The sequence below is a fragment of the Atta cephalotes genome, assembly GCF_000143395.1.
Source record: "Atta cephalotes unplaced genomic scaffold scaffold00033, whole genome shotgun sequence".
Taxonomy (NCBI): Eukaryota; Metazoa; Arthropoda; class Insecta; order Hymenoptera; family Formicidae; genus Atta; species Atta cephalotes.
In genome coordinates, this window is record NW_012130097.1 from 3,199,269 (window position 1) to 3,220,498 (window position 21,230).

General features: G+C 34.2%; 4 protein-coding genes across 4 annotated transcripts in view; 2 read left to right on the forward strand and 2 right to left on the reverse strand.

Moving 5' to 3' along the window:
* Nucleotides 1–941: 941 nt before the first annotated feature.
* Nucleotides 942–4,299, reverse strand: LOC105621403 (vesicle transport protein USE1). The gene is made up of 5 exons (XM_012202872.1): nucleotides 4,198–4,299; nucleotides 3,795–3,844; nucleotides 2,175–2,413; nucleotides 1,110–1,436; nucleotides 942–982 (listed from the first exon to the last, which is right to left on the reverse strand). Exons 1-5 carry the CDS (start codon nucleotides 4,297–4,299, stop codon nucleotides 942–944), a joined length of 759 nt encoding a protein of 252 aa, XP_012058262.1.
* Nucleotides 4,300–5,023: 724 nt separating this feature from the next.
* On the forward strand, nucleotides 5,024–13,141 carry LOC105621404 (maltase 1). The gene is made up of 10 exons (XM_012202873.1): nucleotides 5,024–5,131; nucleotides 9,154–9,532; nucleotides 9,625–9,875; nucleotides 9,958–10,083; nucleotides 10,163–10,389; nucleotides 10,460–10,640; nucleotides 10,893–11,119; nucleotides 11,991–11,996; nucleotides 12,783–12,932; nucleotides 13,060–13,141. The coding sequence occupies exons 1-10, from the start codon at nucleotides 5,024–5,026 to the stop codon at nucleotides 13,139–13,141; spliced, it is 1,737 nt and encodes a 578-aa protein (XP_012058263.1).
* Nucleotides 13,142–14,792: 1,651 nt separating this feature from the next.
* LOC105621405 (JNK1/MAPK8-associated membrane protein) lies at nucleotides 14,793–16,099 on the reverse strand. Its single transcript, XM_012202874.1, has 3 exons — nucleotides 15,654–16,099; nucleotides 15,153–15,322; nucleotides 14,793–15,085 (listed from the first exon to the last, which is right to left on the reverse strand). The coding sequence occupies exons 1-3, from the start codon at nucleotides 16,097–16,099 to the stop codon at nucleotides 14,793–14,795; spliced, it is 909 nt and encodes a 302-aa protein (XP_012058264.1).
* Nucleotides 16,100–20,620: 4,521 nt separating this feature from the next.
* Nucleotides 20,621–21,230, forward strand: part of LOC105621406 (serine/threonine-protein phosphatase 2A 56 kDa regulatory subunit epsilon isoform) — a 29,588-nt gene continuing 28,978 nt past the window's right edge. Inside the window, exon 1 of the mRNA XM_012202876.1 lies at nucleotides 20,621–20,774. Coding sequence (XP_012058266.1) covers nucleotides 20,636–20,774 — 139 coding nt within the window. The 5' untranslated portion in view covers nucleotides 20,621–20,635. The remainder of the gene's footprint in view (nucleotides 20,775–21,230) is intronic.

Sequence of the window (21,230 nt, forward strand, 5' to 3'; positions counted from 1 at the left end):
TTACTTTGTTTCTAATAGTACTAACTTACGTATAATANATATATATATATATATATATATATATATATATATATATATATATATATATAATTTCATATGACTTTGTTATATTTTTTTTATAAATCACATTCATAGAGCGATCGTTTAAAAAAACGTCATTATCGTTGGACCAGAGAGAAATCTGAAAAATTATGCCGGCCTTTTTTCTGTTATCGTTGAAAACACTATCGCTTATCCGTTTTCTAACACTGTCGATAAAATCGTATCGTCGAAAGTGAACGTGCTACAGCCACAGGATAAAAATGTGCCGACTATCCATATGGAGGGATAGTCGTCACGCTTCTATCTTGTGGATATTCAATAGATATGTACACATACTTTAAATATATACATAGTAGAATTTTATTGAGTTTATAACAAAAATAACAGATTATTATGCATAAAAAAACGATCTATGTAATATTATACATGGACAATACATAAAGATTCATGTGTGTACACACACACACACACACACACGCGCGCGCGCGCGCACGCACACACACACACACGCACGCACGCGCACGCACACACACACACACACACGCACGCGCACGCACACACACACACACACACACACACACACACACACACAGGATCAAATTCCATCATTTACAATCATTAGAAACAAGGAATGTTTCAAGAAATATTTGGACATTATTATCAAATTGTGCATAAGCTAAATTACATATAACGATGTTGAATGGAGTTATAAATTGATGTATGATTGTCGCTAGTTTGTAATATATTTACCAGATTTTCAAGTGGTTTTAGGTGGCACAAGCACTTACGGCTATACAATTCTATCATCATAATATCAGTCCAATGACTTACATAGTCAGATGCATTGTAACACATAGCATTTCAATCGCGATTGATAACACCTCAATAAAGAAAATTACCTAAATCTTTTTCCTTGTCACTTTCATAAATAACACCATGTCTGAAATACATAAAAATATTAATGCAAGTTAAATGACAATTCAGCTACTAATATTTTTATAACCTACTGGCAACAGTATAACATTGTCCCTAAAAAACATTATATAATTAACATATGAAATACTCACTAAAAAATACAATCAGAACGAAAGCTATCATAAGCCATACCCAGCATCTCCATTTTGAGTTCGTATGCTCTTCTAACTTCAGGGATTCCTTTTTTAAATTAATAGCATTTACATCAGTCAATTTGTCAGACATTTCCAGCATGCCGATATCTTTTTTTATGATAGCACTAGCCGCTAATGCATGTTCCTTCATAGTGCTGGTCATGGAGAGCATATTCTCAGCGATTTTCTCCTGAATATTACGATTATACTTCAAAATAGCGTCCAGATCTTCGTCCTTGATATTAGAGCTTGATAATCTCTGTCGTATACCATCCTTATTTACTTCTGTAACATATAATGAGATTTAATGTCGAGAATTATATATAAAAATCTATCTTAGTTTTATAATTAACACGTTCTATACTGCATGAATCATCAATGATGTATGATAGATTTTCTGTTCAGGCTGAGTTATGTTCAGATTCTCATTTGACAAGTGTTATCTATATATCATTCCTTGTTATTCATTGAATGTTAAAGAAGGATAACACTTGAGTGGATAACTCAAGTGGGAATCTGATTGTGCCCTTGTTTGATATTTTAATTATAAACAAAAAGAACACAGTTATAAAATAATTTTTTTATATAATATATAATTGTAATATATTATGCATATTGATATATTAGGTCTTCTTTTTTATAATAATTTTTGTAATTTTTTTATGAAATACATTATTTAAACCCTCCGTGAACCAAGTGGAATCTGACATATCCCAGCAAGATAAATTTCTATAACTTTTTAAAAAGTACCGCGCGCATTCATTGCCGCGGTTTCATGCAACTGAAGAGTGCGTTGTTACTAATAATACTAAATTATAGTATATTTATGATAAAGTACAGTATGGGGCATGAGATATATTCACATATGATCCATATTGATTTTCCACCTTCACGGAAAGTTAATAAATATAACAAACATAAATGCCATGAATCATCGATAAGCTATCCGCTATAGCGTAGTCAAGTCACTTAAAATTGGCCCAGCATGAGATATATATATATATATATATATATATAAGTTACCTCTGTTGTTATGAAATAATTCCGCCCGTAATTCCCGATTGTATTTAGCGACAGTCTTCTGATGTATTTGCGTTGTAATGTTTATACTGGCGGAATTGTTAGTGGACATTGAATTTTTCGATAACAATTGTGCGGCAACCACTCTCTCCACTGGATTTGACAACTTCATTGCATTTATGACTCCTTTTAGAAAATTTATCCGCTTAATGTAGCCCATCATGGTATCCTTGGATGGTTTACTATAAATTCAATTTTTTAATATTACACAAACATCTTTAATATTGCGAATATAATAATTAGATATAATTTTTAAAATGTGCAGATTGTCTTAGACTGCACAAGTGCAGTTAACAATGAAATCCCCAAGTTATTTTAAAATGAAAATCCAAATCTTGAGGCTAACAGTTTTAAAATAAAAAATGTTTAAAGTTTACCATTGAAATTACCTCATTCTTAAAAAAATATCACCTGCCTTCTCAAGGTAAAGTCCAATTATAGAAATTCGAATGTATAGACATAGCACGATGAAGGTATGAATTATCATTTATATATGATATCTTTGACAGTTCAGAATCATAGGCCAATTAAAAGAGAAGAAAAAATTTGACAGTTTGATATGTATCATTTTTTTCAATAGTGATACTCAAGATTTATTCTTGTTATTATTACCAAAATATTCAATGTTTATTTTTATTACTTAATAACTTGTGTATGAATATAATCAAATTAAAAAGCAGTTATAAGAACAATCTGCAGAAGGTTATCTTAGTATCAAGAATACTGATATTTAGGAACATTTTCACTGAATGATGTCACATCTGAATTTTGACAATTTCAATGATCAACTTTAAATTTCTTGTTTAAAAATTATAACTTTGACATTTTGGATTTTTTCGTTTCGAAATAATCTGTAGACTTATTTTATAACTCTTAATATTAATATTATCACTCAATAGCTCGTTTAATATATATTAACAACAGTCGTTAAGTCTACAAAAGAGTTCGCTATTAATTATTCAAGTTTGAGGACATTCTGCATATTTAATGTGACCAGATATTTTTGAATCTAAAGTGGGAATGTTATTAAGAAAGGAGGAGAAAAAAATATATAGATGTAAAGATAAATATTAATAACAATTTATTTTTAAAAAATAATTCAATTATTTGTAATTATGATTTAAAATTATCTGCTTTAACAAGATTAATAAATCCTTAAGAAATATACATAAAAAAATCTACATAAAAAAAATTCTCTCAACTGAAATAATAATTAATTCTTATTATTAATATTGCTTTTAAAATTAAACTCAAAGTTGAGTTTTTTGTTGTCCACATTTTGTTTATTTCAGAAAAAAACTCAACAGTTAAGATATTTTTTGGAAGCGGTTCATATTGTATTTCATAATTTGAAAAGGTTTATAAAATATTTTTGTTACTTTTCTACTAAAATTGAGATACTTAATATGTTTAATGAGACAGAGGAACAAGTATTTCAAAAGTAGAAATCATGTCCTGAAATCATTTGAAATATCTGGTTACATTATGTATATACTATATTCTAATACGTAAGTATTAATAATAAATAATACATATTATATTTTATAACTAAAATTATATTACTTTGGTGAAGTCTGCAGTTTGTTCATCATGTCATCTAGAGAAAGTATATACTGAAACAAAGAATTTATATAAACAAAACTTGTATAATCAGCAAGTATTTATAGTACAATATAAATATTATGTATGTAGCAAATTTTATGTGTGTGCTATTATAGATTATACATAACAAATTCCTATATTTTCTAAAAGTCAGTTATATATATTATATATAAAAATAACTCAATATACATATATAAGCATACGTCGATTCATATAAAAACAAGAATAAATGCTATAATCATCTAATGAAATTATCTCAATTACTTTAAGCAATTGTATGAAGTTATACTCATAAAACTTCAACTGTAACGTATATTAAATAAAAACATAATAGAAACATAGAAATAAGAAGTAGCTCGCGCACTTTTTCGAGCTTCCAGTCTTGGTGTGGATCATCCTTTGCTATTAATTCGCAGCGTGTTAGAAGTCGCTTGACATTGATTTCCAGCCTGGTCATTTGAATCATTTGGCATATATTTGACTTGATGGACAAGGAAAGCTTCGTGCTCTACAATATTCCATTCAACATATGTCATGTACAATATTACCAAATCGCTGATAGAACAAATCTCTAAATTAAGAATATAGTTTGCATTGCTTGAAATCTCTACAATTTTACTGTAAATTTCTTATTATTGGGCTGTCTGGAAAGTTCGTGCCGACTAATCTATAATTTATATAATAATTTAATAAATGTATACTAAAATTTAAATCTTTTGCGTTTCAATTTTCCTTCAAAATAGGCACGAACTTTCCGGACAACCCAATATATAAATTATGGGTTACATGGAGTTACAGAATAGCCCTGCTGCACTTCCGGATCCAGAAACAGAAAGAGAAGTATAGACACGATTTTATATGTGTTGTCAGCAATTGTCAGTCCATATAAGATCTATGGCGGTACGCGGTTCGACCCAGTTTGACCGGCTACCGATAATTAGTACTCCAGATCACCATCGAGGGAGTTGGTTTCGTCGGCGAGACTAGGTCGACTGGGTGTCGGACTGATCGGACATCATCGGACGAGCAGCCGGAGCAGGGCGAGGCTGTTGGCCAAGGCTAAAGGAGCAGGAGAAGAAAGAAGATATTGATCAGAAACGATTAGTAACGATCAACAGCATCAGCGTAGCATAGACGCACACAGCGCAATAGTAACAAAAAGAATAACAGCTGTATTGTCGTCAGTCATCATGGGCAAACGAAATAGCGAGGATTTGGATCAGGATGTACAGGAGCGGATGCTTAAGGAGGATAGCACCGCGAAAATCGCAACTGAGAAGGATGAGAAGACCACCGAGGTGAGAATCTCCTTCGTGTCGATCATCTCGCTTTTACGCTTTTCGATTTCTGAAATTCTAATCTAATTATTTAGAATACCTCCATCCACTTCAATTTTCATGAAATTCGGTTCGACGCGTTTTTGTATGAAACGAAAGAACCTGGCGGAAAAAAAGTCGCTCTGCCTCTTGAATCCGAGATATTGATTATTAAAGTTGACTTCAGGTTAGGAAATCTATCGTAGCCATTAAAAAGATTCCTTCTCTATTCTTGGCTGAGTTTTGGCCCTCACACTAAGCTTTTTGTTTCATTCTTGTTGTTTATTAAACAAGGACAATTGATTCACAAGCGTTATAAACGTCTAAGCGAATGCAGCCTATTATTCGTAGATCACAGGCCTTATATTTAAGATTTCCTTAAATTTATCTTTAGATATTCTACGAATTATTTCATTGGCTGCTGAGCATCTAAAGATAAATTTAAAGAAATTCTTTAAGACAAGTTCTGATTATGGCTGTGATCAAAGTCTTGCTACAAATGCTTTGAAGCATTTGACCAATTAGAAGAAAGAATTTTACAAACTGACCAATTAAAAAACGTTTCAAAAGCATTTGCAGCTACCTGTACGGTAGTCGCCTGGGCTTCGTTATTTTCGCGGACATTGCATCATCTTTTACAACTTCGGAAGACAGGAGTTTTTATGCGATCGTTTTATGATTGTTGAGATTGAATCATTCTCTTAAACTAAAAGTATAATCCAATCAGCGCAAAGAAAACTTACAACGGTTGCAAAATAAACCAAAAAAATTTTGCTGAACAAAGCCATTAATATAAGAATATATGCGCGAAGAGTTTCCGCTCCGCTGCCTCCGCAAAACCGAAGGCAATTTTTAAAAATTAAATCTTGCTTTGCGTGCTAAGTTGAAAATGAATTCCATACGAGTACAATTCTTTCACGCATGACAAGAACAGAGAAGGATCTTTTTCATGACTGTAATAGTTTTTCTAACTTGAACAGTTACCACCCAGTAAACGAAGATTGAAATGGATTAAAATGAATTCAGATTTTCAGAAATACGGATTCATGTTAAAATTAATCCTTTTCAATTCTGAATGCATTTTTATTCATTTATAGGATATTGCATAGAGCATATCTTTATGCCTTTCCAAAATCCAAAAATAATATTAGCATTTTCTGTGCATCGTGAATACTACTCAATTCAGAATTGTGAATAGAAAATACGATTTTTTTAATTCAGTTAAATTAAAAAATAATATCAGCAATTTCTGTGCAATCTGCTCAATTCAATATTCTGAATATGAAATGCAGTTTTTCAATCTAATTGAATATAAAAAGTTTTTATTTAAAACTTGATCATAAATGCTACTTAAATTATTTAAAATTATAGGAAATTTTTATTTTTATTCCAACTAAGTTCAAAAAAATTATAACGTAAAAATAATTGAGCTGTGTTCATTTGTTTCTCTTTGATTTGAGAAGTAAAATGAATGATCGATGTGAACACAAATTAAATCGAACAAGCTCGAATATTAGACTAACCATGCGACATCGGCCAAGAGATTAAATTATTCAGCACTTACCCAATATTGTCTCATAGTAATATAAATTGTTTATACTTTATTATGTCTATTACTATGTCTATTAAATGATGATATTTTTATCATATCTATATAATTTCGTTACTAGTTTAGCTGGTTGTAATTGAAGTAGAGAATGAATAACATATTTACTAATTGAAGAAATACCGGGTATTGTAGAAGATTCATAATCCAGAGGAGTCCCAGGTTCGAATCCCATTAATTTTTTAATATCATTTTTTTAATATCAATTTGAAGTAATTAATTTCAGATATAATTATTATAAATGTCTTAGGAATAAAACTTGTAACTCTTAAAGATGAATGTTTTTTTTTTTTTTTCGAATATTAAACTCGGTGTTAGTTCGGATCCAATCCATTTTCATGGATTTAAAGTATGCATTAAAGAAATTTTAATCCATTCTCGTTGGCTGGGCAATTTTAATGATTAATATTGGTTTATGAATCAGAATGACACCACGACACTTCTTTCTGCTAGATTCTTTCGTTTCATGCAAAAACGCAAATGAGCCTAATCAAAATTGAAGTGGCGGGGATGTTCTGAATAATTACTCCTTCCCCCTTTCCCTCACACACACACACACACACACACACACACACACGCGCGCGCGCGCGCGCGCGCGTATATGTATAATACGCGTGTAATAAGCAACTGATCGTAGTGAGCTCATCCCTCGTCAGTGCTCGTGTCACTTATTGGGTTATCTCTGCTTATCTTCTATACTCGTTCCGTAATTCACTATTTTTCCTGATTATTCAAAAACTAAACTAACAGATGAAATGGCAAAGAAAATATTGTCTTAGACCTTTGTCAGTGTTTCAATATCAAACATTCTATTATGGTTGCGTTCTATTATTCACTGAATCAAGGGGTTCAAACCTCTTTTTTAGAAAAATGTGAATAAATTTTGCGCCTCTTGCACTTGATGCAGACAAGACATTCCAAGTTAGTCCATTCTATTAATCAATTTAAAGATTTTTATAGAACTATAATGGCTCGATAATTTGACCAACATCCAACATCCCTTTAAGAAAATTCTCTATTCATTCCTCTGCGTACTTTTAAAGTTAGCTCGGATCCTCATATGAACAATAACGCTTTGGAACATTGATTGATGAAAAAATAGGTGATGAGGTAAATTTTACTCTCACGTCTGGCTTTTCACTAATCAGAGTTCGATTAAAGCGCTGTTGTTTGTATTAGGATCCGAGTTTATTCTTCATCTTTTTTCCATAAATTTAAAAAAAATTTTTTCATGTTTTAAATAATTGTTACATTTAAAGATCTTAGGTCCGGTTGTTCCATGGTAAATTTTACTTATTAGATAAATTTGGCAATCTGCGCATGTGATTGGGTAATCTTGCTACTTATTCAACAAGTAAAATTTACCAAAAGGAATAATCCTTAATCTTTTGAGACCATTCAGCATGCCAACTGGTTATGGAAAAATATATAGTTAATAAAAAATACGTAGCGTAGAGATTGACTACTAGAGTCTACATGATGGATTATATGATGAAATGTAATTTGTAATGATTTCGATATGTAATTTTTATTAGTGCGCTGAAGATAAAGGCTAGAATTATAAGATATTGGGTGCTTTCCAGCAAGGACACAGTCAGATAGAGTCAGACACAGATGAGTCTTTTCATCCTTGTTTAACGTAGGTAAACAAGAATGTAATAATTCACTATGTTACATAATACACTATGTTACTGTGTCTGACTGTATTCTTACTGGAAAGCACCAATTATATGTAAAGCATTAATATAAATGCATAACGTAAAATGAGGCGCGTCACGGGCATGCGACCGAAGACGGCTGATAGCGTGCTCCAATAAGGATAAACTGCGGTAATTTACCTATTAAATAAAAAAGTGTAAAAGAGTTAGAGCATAAAAGAATAAGAGAATAAGACAGCTGAAGTTTATCAAAAAGTCGAACAACTCAGCCTAAGTTCTATGCGGAATATTCGAGAATACTTGGAATACAACGACAGTTTAGAAACATGAGAAATTTTGTTACCGAACGCCAATCAATAATACGTTTTGCGTGAATACGTGTCTATAATATTCGTAAGATCTAATCCGATAAGTTATTATAGTTTTCTTACTTTAAGAGTAATAATTTTTAGAAATTTCAAACAACGCGAACAGTCTAAATTGTATTTATTATTGTATATATTTTTATTATATTTATACTTAAAACTTTAAGAATCAGCTCTTTAATATTTTGAAAATCAATTATCATGTTAGTCTGATATATTGAATTATATTACAATATAATATATTTATAATTATATTATAAATTTTCTTTTGATATATTTATAATTATCATCACTTTATAATTATCATATTTATAATTATCATCATTTTTTTTTATTCTCTATTTGAGTTATTTCATAATATGCTTCTTTGATAAGGTGAAATTTATCTCGGAAAATGGCGACGCCAAAATCGATATTGAGATGGTGAAGACAGTGTTCTCTGGAATGGGAAAAGAAGAATTGATGAAATTTGCAAACGATCCGTTCTGGGTTCGATTGAGATGGGCCTTGTTTATTTTCTTTTGGCTGATATGGGCAGCTATGTTAGCTGGTGCCATAGCCATCATTGTAATGGCACCAAAGTGTTCTGCTCCTGAACCGAAAGAACTGTGGGAGGAGAGCGCAATTGTTGAGCTAGATGTCTCAGATGTTTTTAACAATGACTTAACAGAACTGGAACGTACACTGAGCGATTTGAAAAACCAACATATCAGAGCTATTTCTCTCTCATCTCTGGTGAAGGAAAGCGCAAATGGTATGTATACACTCAAAAGTCACACTTTTATCTTCCTAAAATATATTATATTAATTGTAATCTTAATTAATATTCTTATTTTTTCATGGTAGGAGAAGTCATAGATTTTAAAGCCATCAAACCAGAATTAGGAAACATCAGTAATTTGGAAAATCTTATCAAGATAGCAAATGAAAAAGATCAACAAATCTTCTTGGAGTTGGATCCTAACCATTCCTCCATTGATCATCCATGGTTTAAACAATCTGTAAAAAGGCAGGATCCATTCACGTCCTATTATGTCTGGGCTGATGGAATAACCAGCTCTAACAGCGGAAAAGAAAGACACCCTCCGAATAATTGGGTTAGTTAAGCTTCTCTTTGACAAGTAATTCTCTGATACAGAAAGAGAATAACGCATATTAAATTAAAATATGCTTTTGCAGTTAAGTATATATGGTGAATCCGCGTGGGAATGGAATGAACAAAGGGGTCAATATTATCTTCATCAATTTAATAAATCGCAACCTGACTTGAATTATAACAACCCAGCAGTGGTGGCAGAATTTGAAGTAGGTTTTTTCGCGTTCTACTTTAATCGATCAATTTACCATATCTTGATTTATATTTTATGTCCTATTTATTTTAAAGGATATCTTTACTCATTGGCTTAAATTGGGCATTAGTGGTTTTCGTTTGGCAAACACGCAATATTTAACGGAAGATCCGGATCTGCATGACGAATCCAGAAGTATTCTTCCCGTTGAACCGAACAATTATCAATCCCTGGTACACATTTATACACGCGATCGTTCAGAAAACGCTGCAGTGTTGTCAAAGTGGCAAAAGATCGTTCGTAATGAAACCGCTGGCAAAGGGTATGCTTGTTCTTAATTTTGTAATTAGATATGACATCAATATTTACTAATGTGATGTTATTATTTATAGATTATTTGCATTGCAAGATGACATCCGTGCAGATATTTTGCAAGTTTATAACGATAAGACTACGATTGATCTACCGCAGAATTCACATTTTCTCACTACTGCCAATGCGAGCATAAACGCGACGGATCTGCTTAGGAGCATAAGACAATGGCTTGCGGTTACATCATGGCCTGCGTGGAACGTAAGTTAGAAACAAGATTAATTTTATCACATAATTTTAAAAATGTTTGTAATCTTTATATAATTTCAAGTTGGATTGTGTGTGTGTATGTGTGAGAAATTCACATCGAGTTATTGAGGCATTAAAGATCCAGACCGTATAAGACTTTAATTTCTTAATTGTATATTCACATTATGATCTTAAAGATACTTTGTTTAATATTGTTTTAAATCTTTGATTTTTTAAATATATTTATTTGTCAATCAAAAATAGGTGAATGGCAAACAGCTTTCCTTGAGGCAACGCATGCCTAAAGAAGTCGCCGATAGTATCGTATTAATGACCATGTTATTACCGGGTACACCAATTCTTCGAATGGACGATGTCATGTCCGCAAAGGATGCTTTTGCGACCTTGTCAAGTGCCCGAAGTGGTCTAACATTCCTCCATGGGCATGTGACGCTCAGAATAGTAAACGGGACAGTCTTCGTATATACGAGGTAAATAATTTTTCTTTAAATTTAACAATTTATTTAAAAATTAATATATAATATGTGTGTGGTAATCATCATATTTAAGAATTTACATACATTTTAATCAAATCGAAATATAAATGAATGAAAGTTAAATATTATATTCGCGAATCATTTTTAGAAGCCTTATGGACAACAGAATAGTATATATATTATTAATCTAATTACTATCGATTGGAATTTTGAAAACATTAATTATTTCAATTTGTTTCTTAATTTTTTTAAAATTTTATTTATACATAAGAAAGAGTAGAGTATATATTTATACTAAAAAAAAATATAAAAAAATAGATTTTAATTGGATAATCAAATTCATCTTCATGTAACATACACAACACAATTGACTTATATTCAGTTACTTTTATTAAATACAGATCAGACACAGTGAAAGAAATAAAGAAATATATTTAAATCTGGATTTAAATCAGATTTAAATCTGAAATCGTGCATTCCAGCTATCTAGTTTCTAGTAGGTTGAAATTATTTCTTGTTTATTATTCTTTATTCTATTCATTGTGTTTGAATTCTTAAATGTCTTGACCCATATTCTCACAGTGCTTTTAGCGACATGTTTTGCTTAATTTGTATCTCGTATTGAATAGTATTTATATAGTAATAGTAAGTATTTATATAGTAATTATACGATTGTACAACTTCATAACAGATAAAATTAATGGATAAAACTCTTCAGCATTTTTGATATTGAATAGACTTAAAAATGCGAGCTAACAAAAGTGTTTTGCTCACATAATAAATATATTATAATAGACTACTAACTAAAGAACTACTAACTAAAGAACTTTTTTTTGTTCCACGCTTCCTTACATATGCGATACAGAAGTTGGTGAGTCCACGCAGTATTAAATAATCGTATCGCAATTACACTTTGCTATAAAAACTTGACTGTAAGAATATAATAAAACTAATCAATGGCAAAAGTTAAAAGTGTATATATACGAGGTGTGACTCATATATATGTACTATATATATATATATATATATATGAGGTCCATCTTTTTCGACTTTCAAATTTTTTCGGCACTTTTTAGAATGATTCCAATCCATAAAAAAGTAGTTCCTGTCACATTTCAGCTCGGACAATGGGAATTTATGCAGACATAACAGCTCGTTAAACATTTGAGTTTTCTTATATTATATTAATAGCATTGATTTTTAAAGTGTATTTTCCATAAAAATCGACTTAAAAGTACTTTTTTTTCTTTTTTTTTTTAACATGTGTGTCTTTTCTGTATCATTTGAAACCTCATCCTCATATCTCATTTAAATAATTAGGTGAATTGTTGTCATTTAAACAATTAAGTGAAACACAATGTAAATTAGATCATAGATCGATATTCATAATCGATTCTTATATTTAACACCATCTTATGTACTTAAGTCACAAGATGAAATCAATCCGAAGGCTATATTAGCCATCTTAGACGTTACTTAAGACAATCTTTAAATAAGAATGGACTATGAATACTGGTCAATCTTAAATTTTTGATCGGCAGTATACATGATTTCATATATAACTTATATTTTATATTATATATATTCTTCAACATATTTTGCTATACTTAATCAAAATACGAAAGTATATCAATAAATATGTAAATTAAATTTATAGGCTAAAAAGTGGCAATCCTGGATATCTCGTAGTGTATCAGACTGGGGAAGAACTAGCCACTATAAATTTATCCGGAATACCGCGAATATCGGAGGAAGTCAGTGTAGTTGCGCATAGTCCTAACTACGTTCAAAATACGAAAGTTATGAAGTAAGTCTTTTTAAAATTTGTAAAAAATCTATTTTATTACTTTATCTTTTTATTACTTTAATAAGTATTTCTTCTATTTTAATACCTATTACTTTATTTTAATATTGGAATTTTATCGCTTTTGTAGGATGAAACTGCCGTCGGATGCTGTACCCATATCGCCAAAAAGCACACTGGTTTTAACATTTGTACCGAAAGAGGAATCGTAATCAATCCAATTATAATTAAATCAATCCAAAAGGTTCAAATTATGAAAGCAATCAGCTATATATGATTGCGTCATTATTATTTTGCTTCAATATACGAGACTGATGAAAATAAAGTTGTATGTCAAAACGATTATGTAAAATTAAACTGAATTTTAATTTAAAAAACAATAAAAACTCGAGATCCTAAAAATGTGAAAAAATGTTTAAAATGGATTATGAGCTAATAGTAAATTATATATCATTTTTATTGGTCTTGTGTCATCAGAAAAATAAGTTCAGATCCACTTTCAGGAAGCTGAAAAGAAGGTATAACCTGTTCAGTACTACTGTTATTTACTATTCATTGCCTTCATCGTTAGAATCGTTTAAAAGTGTTGAAGACATAAAAAATGTCTTCAACGTACTCTTAAATTTTATTCTTGCATTTGAGTGTTTGAGATTATATAATTTCAAATTTAGTATACAACAATAGCGACAATTGGTATACATCTGTATTATAATAATACAGTTAATTAATATGAAGTATTTTTTCGTATTCAATTTTCAATTAACTAATATTATGGTTTTTTCTCCATGGCTGGTTAAGGATACTATTATTTCATTCGTGTTTTTGTCGTACGACAAATGTGTTTAGGATAGAGAGATCCTTGGATCTCTCTATTTTATAGCCAATCAATAGGCTTGAAAAATTTGTCATATGATAAAAAGACAAAATAGCAGCTTAAGTATCACATATAAGGCGTGTTCAGAGAGACATTATTCGTGTCATTCTATCCTTATTTTATGTCTAATAAACGATGAAGATAGTCTGATCAGAAATAGCGCTAATAGAGTTTCCCTGAACGCACTAATAATAACATATAATATTCCCCTTCCGTTTGTGAGACTTAAATTATATTATTATTTCTCTCAATGTTCTGTATAATTACATATAGAGAATGTATTTAATGTTATAATCTAAGTCATAATCCAGAATAAAATGGGCGTAGTTATTTCTTGTGCAAAATCTTCATTCATTCGTATATTGAAACAAATTATAATGTGAAAAAAAATTTTATTTGAGTTATGTATACTCGTGTCATACCCTAATCATTATATCGCGTAGCAAAAGAAATGTATCTCGATGTATATGAAATATATACATATGTAGCAAACAAATACAAAAATTGCTAACTTCTTTTAGCTCTGTACCTTAGTAAAAAAAAGATGATAGAGAACGATAGAAAAGAATCCTATCGTTTGAAATATGGAATCTGGTGTTCGTGAATTCATTGATTTGATTCAAATCTTATTAGGAATCTTGTACAAATTTTGATAAAATATAATAAGATTCATATCTGATCAATCCTGATGTTCGCGAGATCGACGATAGAAAATGATATAAATTTATAGAAAACTATATAAATTCATAAAAATCCAACCATTCTCTATCAACTTTTTTTTTATCACATTTACATTTTCGAAAGGTTTTACACAAACTATTGAAAGAGAATCTTTATTAAAAGAATCCCACAATGCTTTCACGTGTCTGTTCGCAAAATTTCACTTTTATCACATAATAAATACACAGCCTAATCATGTTAATTTTAAACATGCGGGAGATAGTACGTATAGACACTATACAGTATATATATTGTTTTGCTTAGGGGACTTATTCAATATGCAGTTTGTGTGGATCAGTGAATTTCGCCGTTATAATATAAAACAGAGCAGGTAATACAACTAAAAGCAACATTGTGGGATGAATAGTGATTTCCCGAAGAGTTGCAACCGCTATCACGCCATATCCATGCAGCAACCAATGGCCCAAAATGACAATTACATTCTTTACATCCGAGATAGAACTTAACAACAATGATTTTACTGTTTGATTCAATTTAAATGCAAAATGCGCTGCATTTGAAAGCACCGACAGGATAATAAGAATGTAAGGGAAGGAATAATCTGTAAAAAAAATATATAATTAGTAATTGGCACATTGGTTTTACTAGGGTGTACGTATAGAACATACATATTAGACCTCCTCCCACGGCATGTAGCAGTGCAAGGATTGGATAGAAGTACAACGCTGCGTAAATAGAAAACTTTCCCTGTTTTGGTAAAAATTTCTTAGCTATTAGTGGCCTTATTAACAGCATGAGAACTATTCCTAAAGCGTAGAAGACAAAAACCATAGTGTATCTGTAAGATCATAAAATAATATGTTGGAAGATATTCTGTAATTAATATAAAATATCTGAGGAAAATAATGGTTTTTATTTAACTTTGGAAAATTGGAATGCATTCTGTGACAAGCTAATAAATTTTCAGTAGTATTACTCTAACATTAAACTGATAATTTTATTATTTGATTAGAAATTAAAAGTAGCCAATAAAGATTTCATCTATTGCTATAATTCTACTAATCTTCATTATATCACAAAAATAGTTTATAGTCTAGAGAAAAATACTTAACAAAAATTTTTATTTTCATATGGGTAAATTAATTTGATATATAGGTAACTGTACTAACAATGGATAAATTGCCTCTTGCGTGCAGTGTAAAGTTGCTTCGTAATTAGGATTCGGATTATGCAGTAGTGTGTACCAGTCCGATAACTTTTTTGCCTTGCATGACTTAATGTTGAACGATCCAATGGGATCTGTTAGCTGAAGGACTATGAGGGATGCCAGGACTACTTCGAATAATGCAGAGAGATGAAGGGCGATCACCTCTTTGGGTATATTACGACGCATTGCGACCATGTCAATGCAGAACCAGTGCAGCACCAAAGCTAACAAGACCATGAAGCCCAGGTACAGCCAATCATAGAACATTGGCGCGTCCTCACAGGACTCGCATGCCGATGAGGCGTTAGCGCGGAAGCCACGCGGACAAGCTCCACAATTGCTCCAATTTCCATCTGGCAACAATTCCCTGCCACAGTATAATCCGGGACATCGTATAAGGACATTCATGATATCGCTTTTCTTGAGACAGCTTAAAAATAAAGAGGGTAATTAAGTATACAAGTACAGCCCGTATCTCAAAAATAAATGAAATTAGACTTGTTCGACGCGTTTTTGCATACAATGAAAGAATTTTTGACAGAAAAAAGAATTGCTCTGTCTTGCGAACAGAGATATTAGTCAAAGTTGACTATTCAGGTTAGGAAAACTGTTACAGCCACGAAACATTGTGGTGACACTAAGCGACAGTAAGCGGTTGTTTTAACTTCAAAAATGCGTTGATTTTGGTAATTATTCAGACTATCTCAAAAATCAATGAAATTGGGCTTATTCGATGCGTTTTTGCATGAAACAAAAGAATCTGGCAGAAATATGCATCGCTTTGTCCCGTGGCCCGAGATATTAATCGTTTAAGGTTTTTTTTTTAAATTCCCTCGAGTGAGGGAAATTAGGCGCATTGAACCCTAACCTTTGAATTATATATATGACGCAAAGATAATTTCTAATTCATTACATTGTTAGTTCATTATGTATTAAATTCATCGTAATCGAGGTTCTCAAACTATAATTAGTTAATTAGCTCTTTCCTCCTTTTTTTCCATAGTCAATAATCTTCGATCAAACTCGTAAATAAAGTTCCTTTTTCTTATTTTACAGCAATCTTAAACACATAGCATTGGCCGTGTTCTTTTTGGCTGAACTTTTGCACTAGTTCATCTTTCTTTTTCTTCTTTCCTCCTAAAGAGAAAAGAAAGAAAGATGAACTAGTGTAAAAGTTCAGCTAAAAAGAACAGATCTATGTTCTCTTCTTGGTTGCACTAAAGTCCTATAAGAAAAGAGCGACGTGTTAAGTTTGTTTCTGATTGGTCATTGCAATCATGTGACTTAGCAATCACGAACTGATTTCTGTTTATTAGAAATGGCTATTTAATGGATGATTGGTGGATTTCATAGTCCGTCTTGCAAATGATGTTTGCAAGAATTGGTTGCGTTCAGCGGATTCAACAGTTGAATGAGCGCACGCTGTTATTGGTGTATTCTTTTAGATCATTCAATCAGCATTCTAATGTCCGTATTCATAGTCAGACCTTGTGCTTAAGGCTTTCTTAATTTTATCTTTAGATGCTTAGCAGCCAATGAAATAATTCGTACATTATCTGAAGATAAATTTAAGGAAGTCTTAAGCCGGTTTTATGTAGTTAATTGCAAGCCGATCACAAGTTTGTTGCGACAGCCAATCTGAAGCTTGCATTTTGAAATCAACACTTCATATAGGCTGTTGCAAAAAAACATTCGATCCTCTAAATCTAGGCATTTTAAATACTTTTTTTAGTACTTTTTAGTACTTTTGCAATACCATTTGATACTGCAAATATTTCGAGCATTTTTTGATTCAATCAATTAGTGAAATCTTTCTTCTGGTCAGTCAAATGTTTCCAAAGCGTTTGTAGCATCAAGTGGACACCCATAATAGATAAAAGTCGATCGCACTTCTTTGACATATGATGGAAATATACAAGGTAAAACATTGCACATAATAGTGATACTGGAAATAACCAATCAAATGTTCCCCAACATGCATTTTCTACGTATAATAGCGCTGATGTACTGGAACAGCCAATTAAAATTCACGCTGTTACTGCGCAACTGCGGGAATGGTTCTGATAAATTTAGAATTGTAAGGTCCTGCACACAATAGAGGAAATATTAAGAATAGGAATAAATATTAAGATTTCAATCTATCAGAAAGTATATATTCCGATGTACTGGATTTGATAGGTTGAAATTTTTTAATATTTATTCCTGTTTCTAATATTTTTATTGTGTGTAGGCCCTAACTCCGAATAAAAACGTCGCTATTTGCTTATTTTGGTAAAAATTTATAATATGACAACACAGGTTCATAATCTCAATTTTAAAGTGAGTTTACGAAACTCACTAAAATACAGATCTTGATGCAGATTATATAAAAACTCAGTTGAATCTTCTTGAATCTACTAGTCAGAATGTAAATGGAATGCGCATTCAACTGAGTTATGACGTCACTGAAGTGAAAATTATCTGAGAGTCGATGTAAGATAAGAGATGGAAAGAGCGAGCGAGCGAGAGAGAGAGAGATATTAGCCATCAGTACACGATATACGTAACGCGGCAACGTGATTCGTCAATAACGATCGAACCATGCGTCGCGCCATCCTTTGTGCGATTTTATCTTTCAGCGCGACGATTGCTCGCGACGAATTGACCACGACGTCCGCAGGCGGCAGGAATCGATCGCAAACGCAACGGACAGTTAGTGGCGGTCGATACGCGATTGGTCGGCGATCTGTGGCCAATGGCGTGTCGCTACCAACGACATGCCGGGCGTGCGCGTGACGCTACCGCCACCTGCCGCGCTCGACCGCTTCCGTCGATATTCGGTCATCTTCGGTCGACAATTGCCGAGTACATGTTACTATTTTCAGGCACGCAGGGCACCTCTTGACTTGACGGATTTTCTATAAGTGAAGGTGGGCGACGGTGTGCGACGTGACAGTCTCGAGATTCGAATCCTTTTTCTCCGCGTGTGATTCACCTCGCGGAACATCGCGAACGGACATTGGAGACCTCCCCCCTCCCCCCCCCCACCTCCCTGGCTTAAAAGCAGAACGGTTCATGGTGCGGTGCGGTGCGGTGGTGACGAACAAGCGAGAGATTTGGTCAGGGCGGTGGAGTGGTGTGTTTGCGCGCGCGCGTGCGACGAGTGAGACGAGTGGAGCGGTGGCGAACTGCGAAGCGAAGTCAAGTGAAGACTTTTCCGCGAGTGAGACTTTTCCGAGTGGAGAATAGTGAAAGACACGTCATACGGCAGGCCGCAGGCGAGCCGAGTAGTCAGAGTTAAGAGTGACGATAGCAGCGACGCAAGGCGATGTCGAGCCACGTTCCGGCGACTGTCGACGCCTGACGTAAGGTCGCGTTCGTTTCCATCGGAAAATGAGAGACAGACCTCCACGTAGCAGCGAGCAGCTGATGGCAGTCGTGTCCAATGCTACTGAGAGCTGCTCCTAACATACACGTCTACTCCAAACGTCGTGCAGTTCACCATACATCGGACGTGCGAGTAGCGAGGAGGAGGAAGTGGAGACGGAGTAGCAATAGCAATTGGTGGCATTCGGTAGTTGCCGGTCACCGTTGTAGAAAAGGAGTCGTCGGTAGAGTGTCGATAGTCGAGAGTCTCCGGCATCTCTCCATTCTATATTCTCCACTCTCCGCTCGGCGGAACGACGGATTGCGCCCGTCTGCTGACTGCTCCAAGCGATTGTATATATCGTGTGTGTGTGTGCGTCTGCGTGTGTGTGTATGTATGTATGCGCGCGCGCACGGCCACACTTATTATCCACGGCCATACTTCCTACCGACCGTGCGCTGTCGAATCAACTGTACGCGCAACTTGTTCTATTTCATAACGGTGCTTCTTCTCTTTCCCTCTTCAGCCACCGGCGGTTCAGTACGACTCGATTCGGTGCGCGCGGTCGCACGTTGCGTGCGTGCGTGGGTGCGTACGTACGTGCGAGCGTGCGTGCGTACAAGCGAACGACACGCAATCCGTGACATCGTAGGAGAAGAGTCCTCGTCACTAACGAAATCGTCATCATCATCATTATCATCATCAGCAGCAGCAGCGGCAGTTATCTGCCACTGACCGGCGCTACTGCCGCTGCCGTTGTCGTTGTCGATTGAATCCACCTTGCGTCGCGAGTGTATTGAATTGGTACCGAATTGAGATTGAGAAAGCAGAGAGTCGCCGGTCGGACGTTTTACAACGTCGTATCGTAGCGTTTCACATATTTTTCGCACGGTGTAGGTGGGAGCACCTACGTTCGCGGAAGGAAGGAAGAAAAAACGGACGGACGGACGGACGGACGACAGATAGATAGGCAGGCAGCACACGGGCGTGCATTCGTATGTGACAACGCCTAGCCATTTGGAGATTATCACGCTCCCGGTGACGGTAACAGCGACGACCAGGAAGCCGGCTAAAGTTCGATAGAGCAAGTACTGCGTGAACGAAATTGAAGATTTCGGAAACAGCAAAGTCAGCGAGCTCTCTCGATCTAATCTACTGGAGGAAACGAGTTCTCCACGTGTGCTATGCGCGACAAACGTCCTCCTTGGCAAATTATACTTCATCATCGTCCTCTACCTCCGCTACTTCCTCTCGTTGTTCGGTACACAGCATGAATGGTAAGGTATGTTGAAGGAACGCGTGGACTGAGAACAGGCAGGAGAGAAAGAGGAAGAATTGATGCGATCGGGTGTAAAGCCGCGTGACGTGCATTGTGGTAACAGTGTGTGCCTTTCATTCATTTCCTCGTGAGTTCAGAGTGTGTTATTCGTCTCACAGTCGCGGCCACGGAATGCGGCCTCTTCGGGGCGGAGGTGATCTTGGTCTTTAGTCGTGAGACCAGCCCGCTGTTTGCGGAAAGGTTCAGAACATCCAGAGGAAAACAGACGCGAGCGCTCCCGTTTGAGCTTCACCAGGATAGTGCCTCTGTTAATGCCAAAATGTCGTCAGGGGCCTTCGTCGACAGGATAGATCCCTTCGCCAAGCGATCTCTCAAGAAGAAATCCAAGAAGTCGCAGGGCTCCTCCCGCTATCGCAACTCGCAGGATGTTGAGCTTCAGCAGTTGCCTTTGCTTAAAGGTTAGTCTACATTTGGAGAAAAATATCAGTCATGAACAAGTACAAATTTACATGTTTGATATTGAGTTAATACATATTTGGCTAAACCAGTGTACATAAATTGGCAGTGTACATAAATTCTTATACATAATTGCAAAAACTCTAAAATAGTTTATTCAATTATTACACACACACACACGCGCGCGCGCGCGCACACACACACACACACACACACACACACACACACATATACACACACATACACATTAATTTTGCACACAAAAGTGCATAATTGTCATCTTTGTAGTTAAGCTATCACTGAATGTGACAAAGAGAGATCTTTCTGTTTGTTTCAAATGTTCCGTGTCTGTCTACCGACAGGGAAAAGTGAGTTTGATTCTCAGATCTTGGATAAATTGTGTGTGTGTGTGTGTGTGTGTGTGTGTGTGTGTGTGTGTGTGTGTGTGTGTGTGTGTG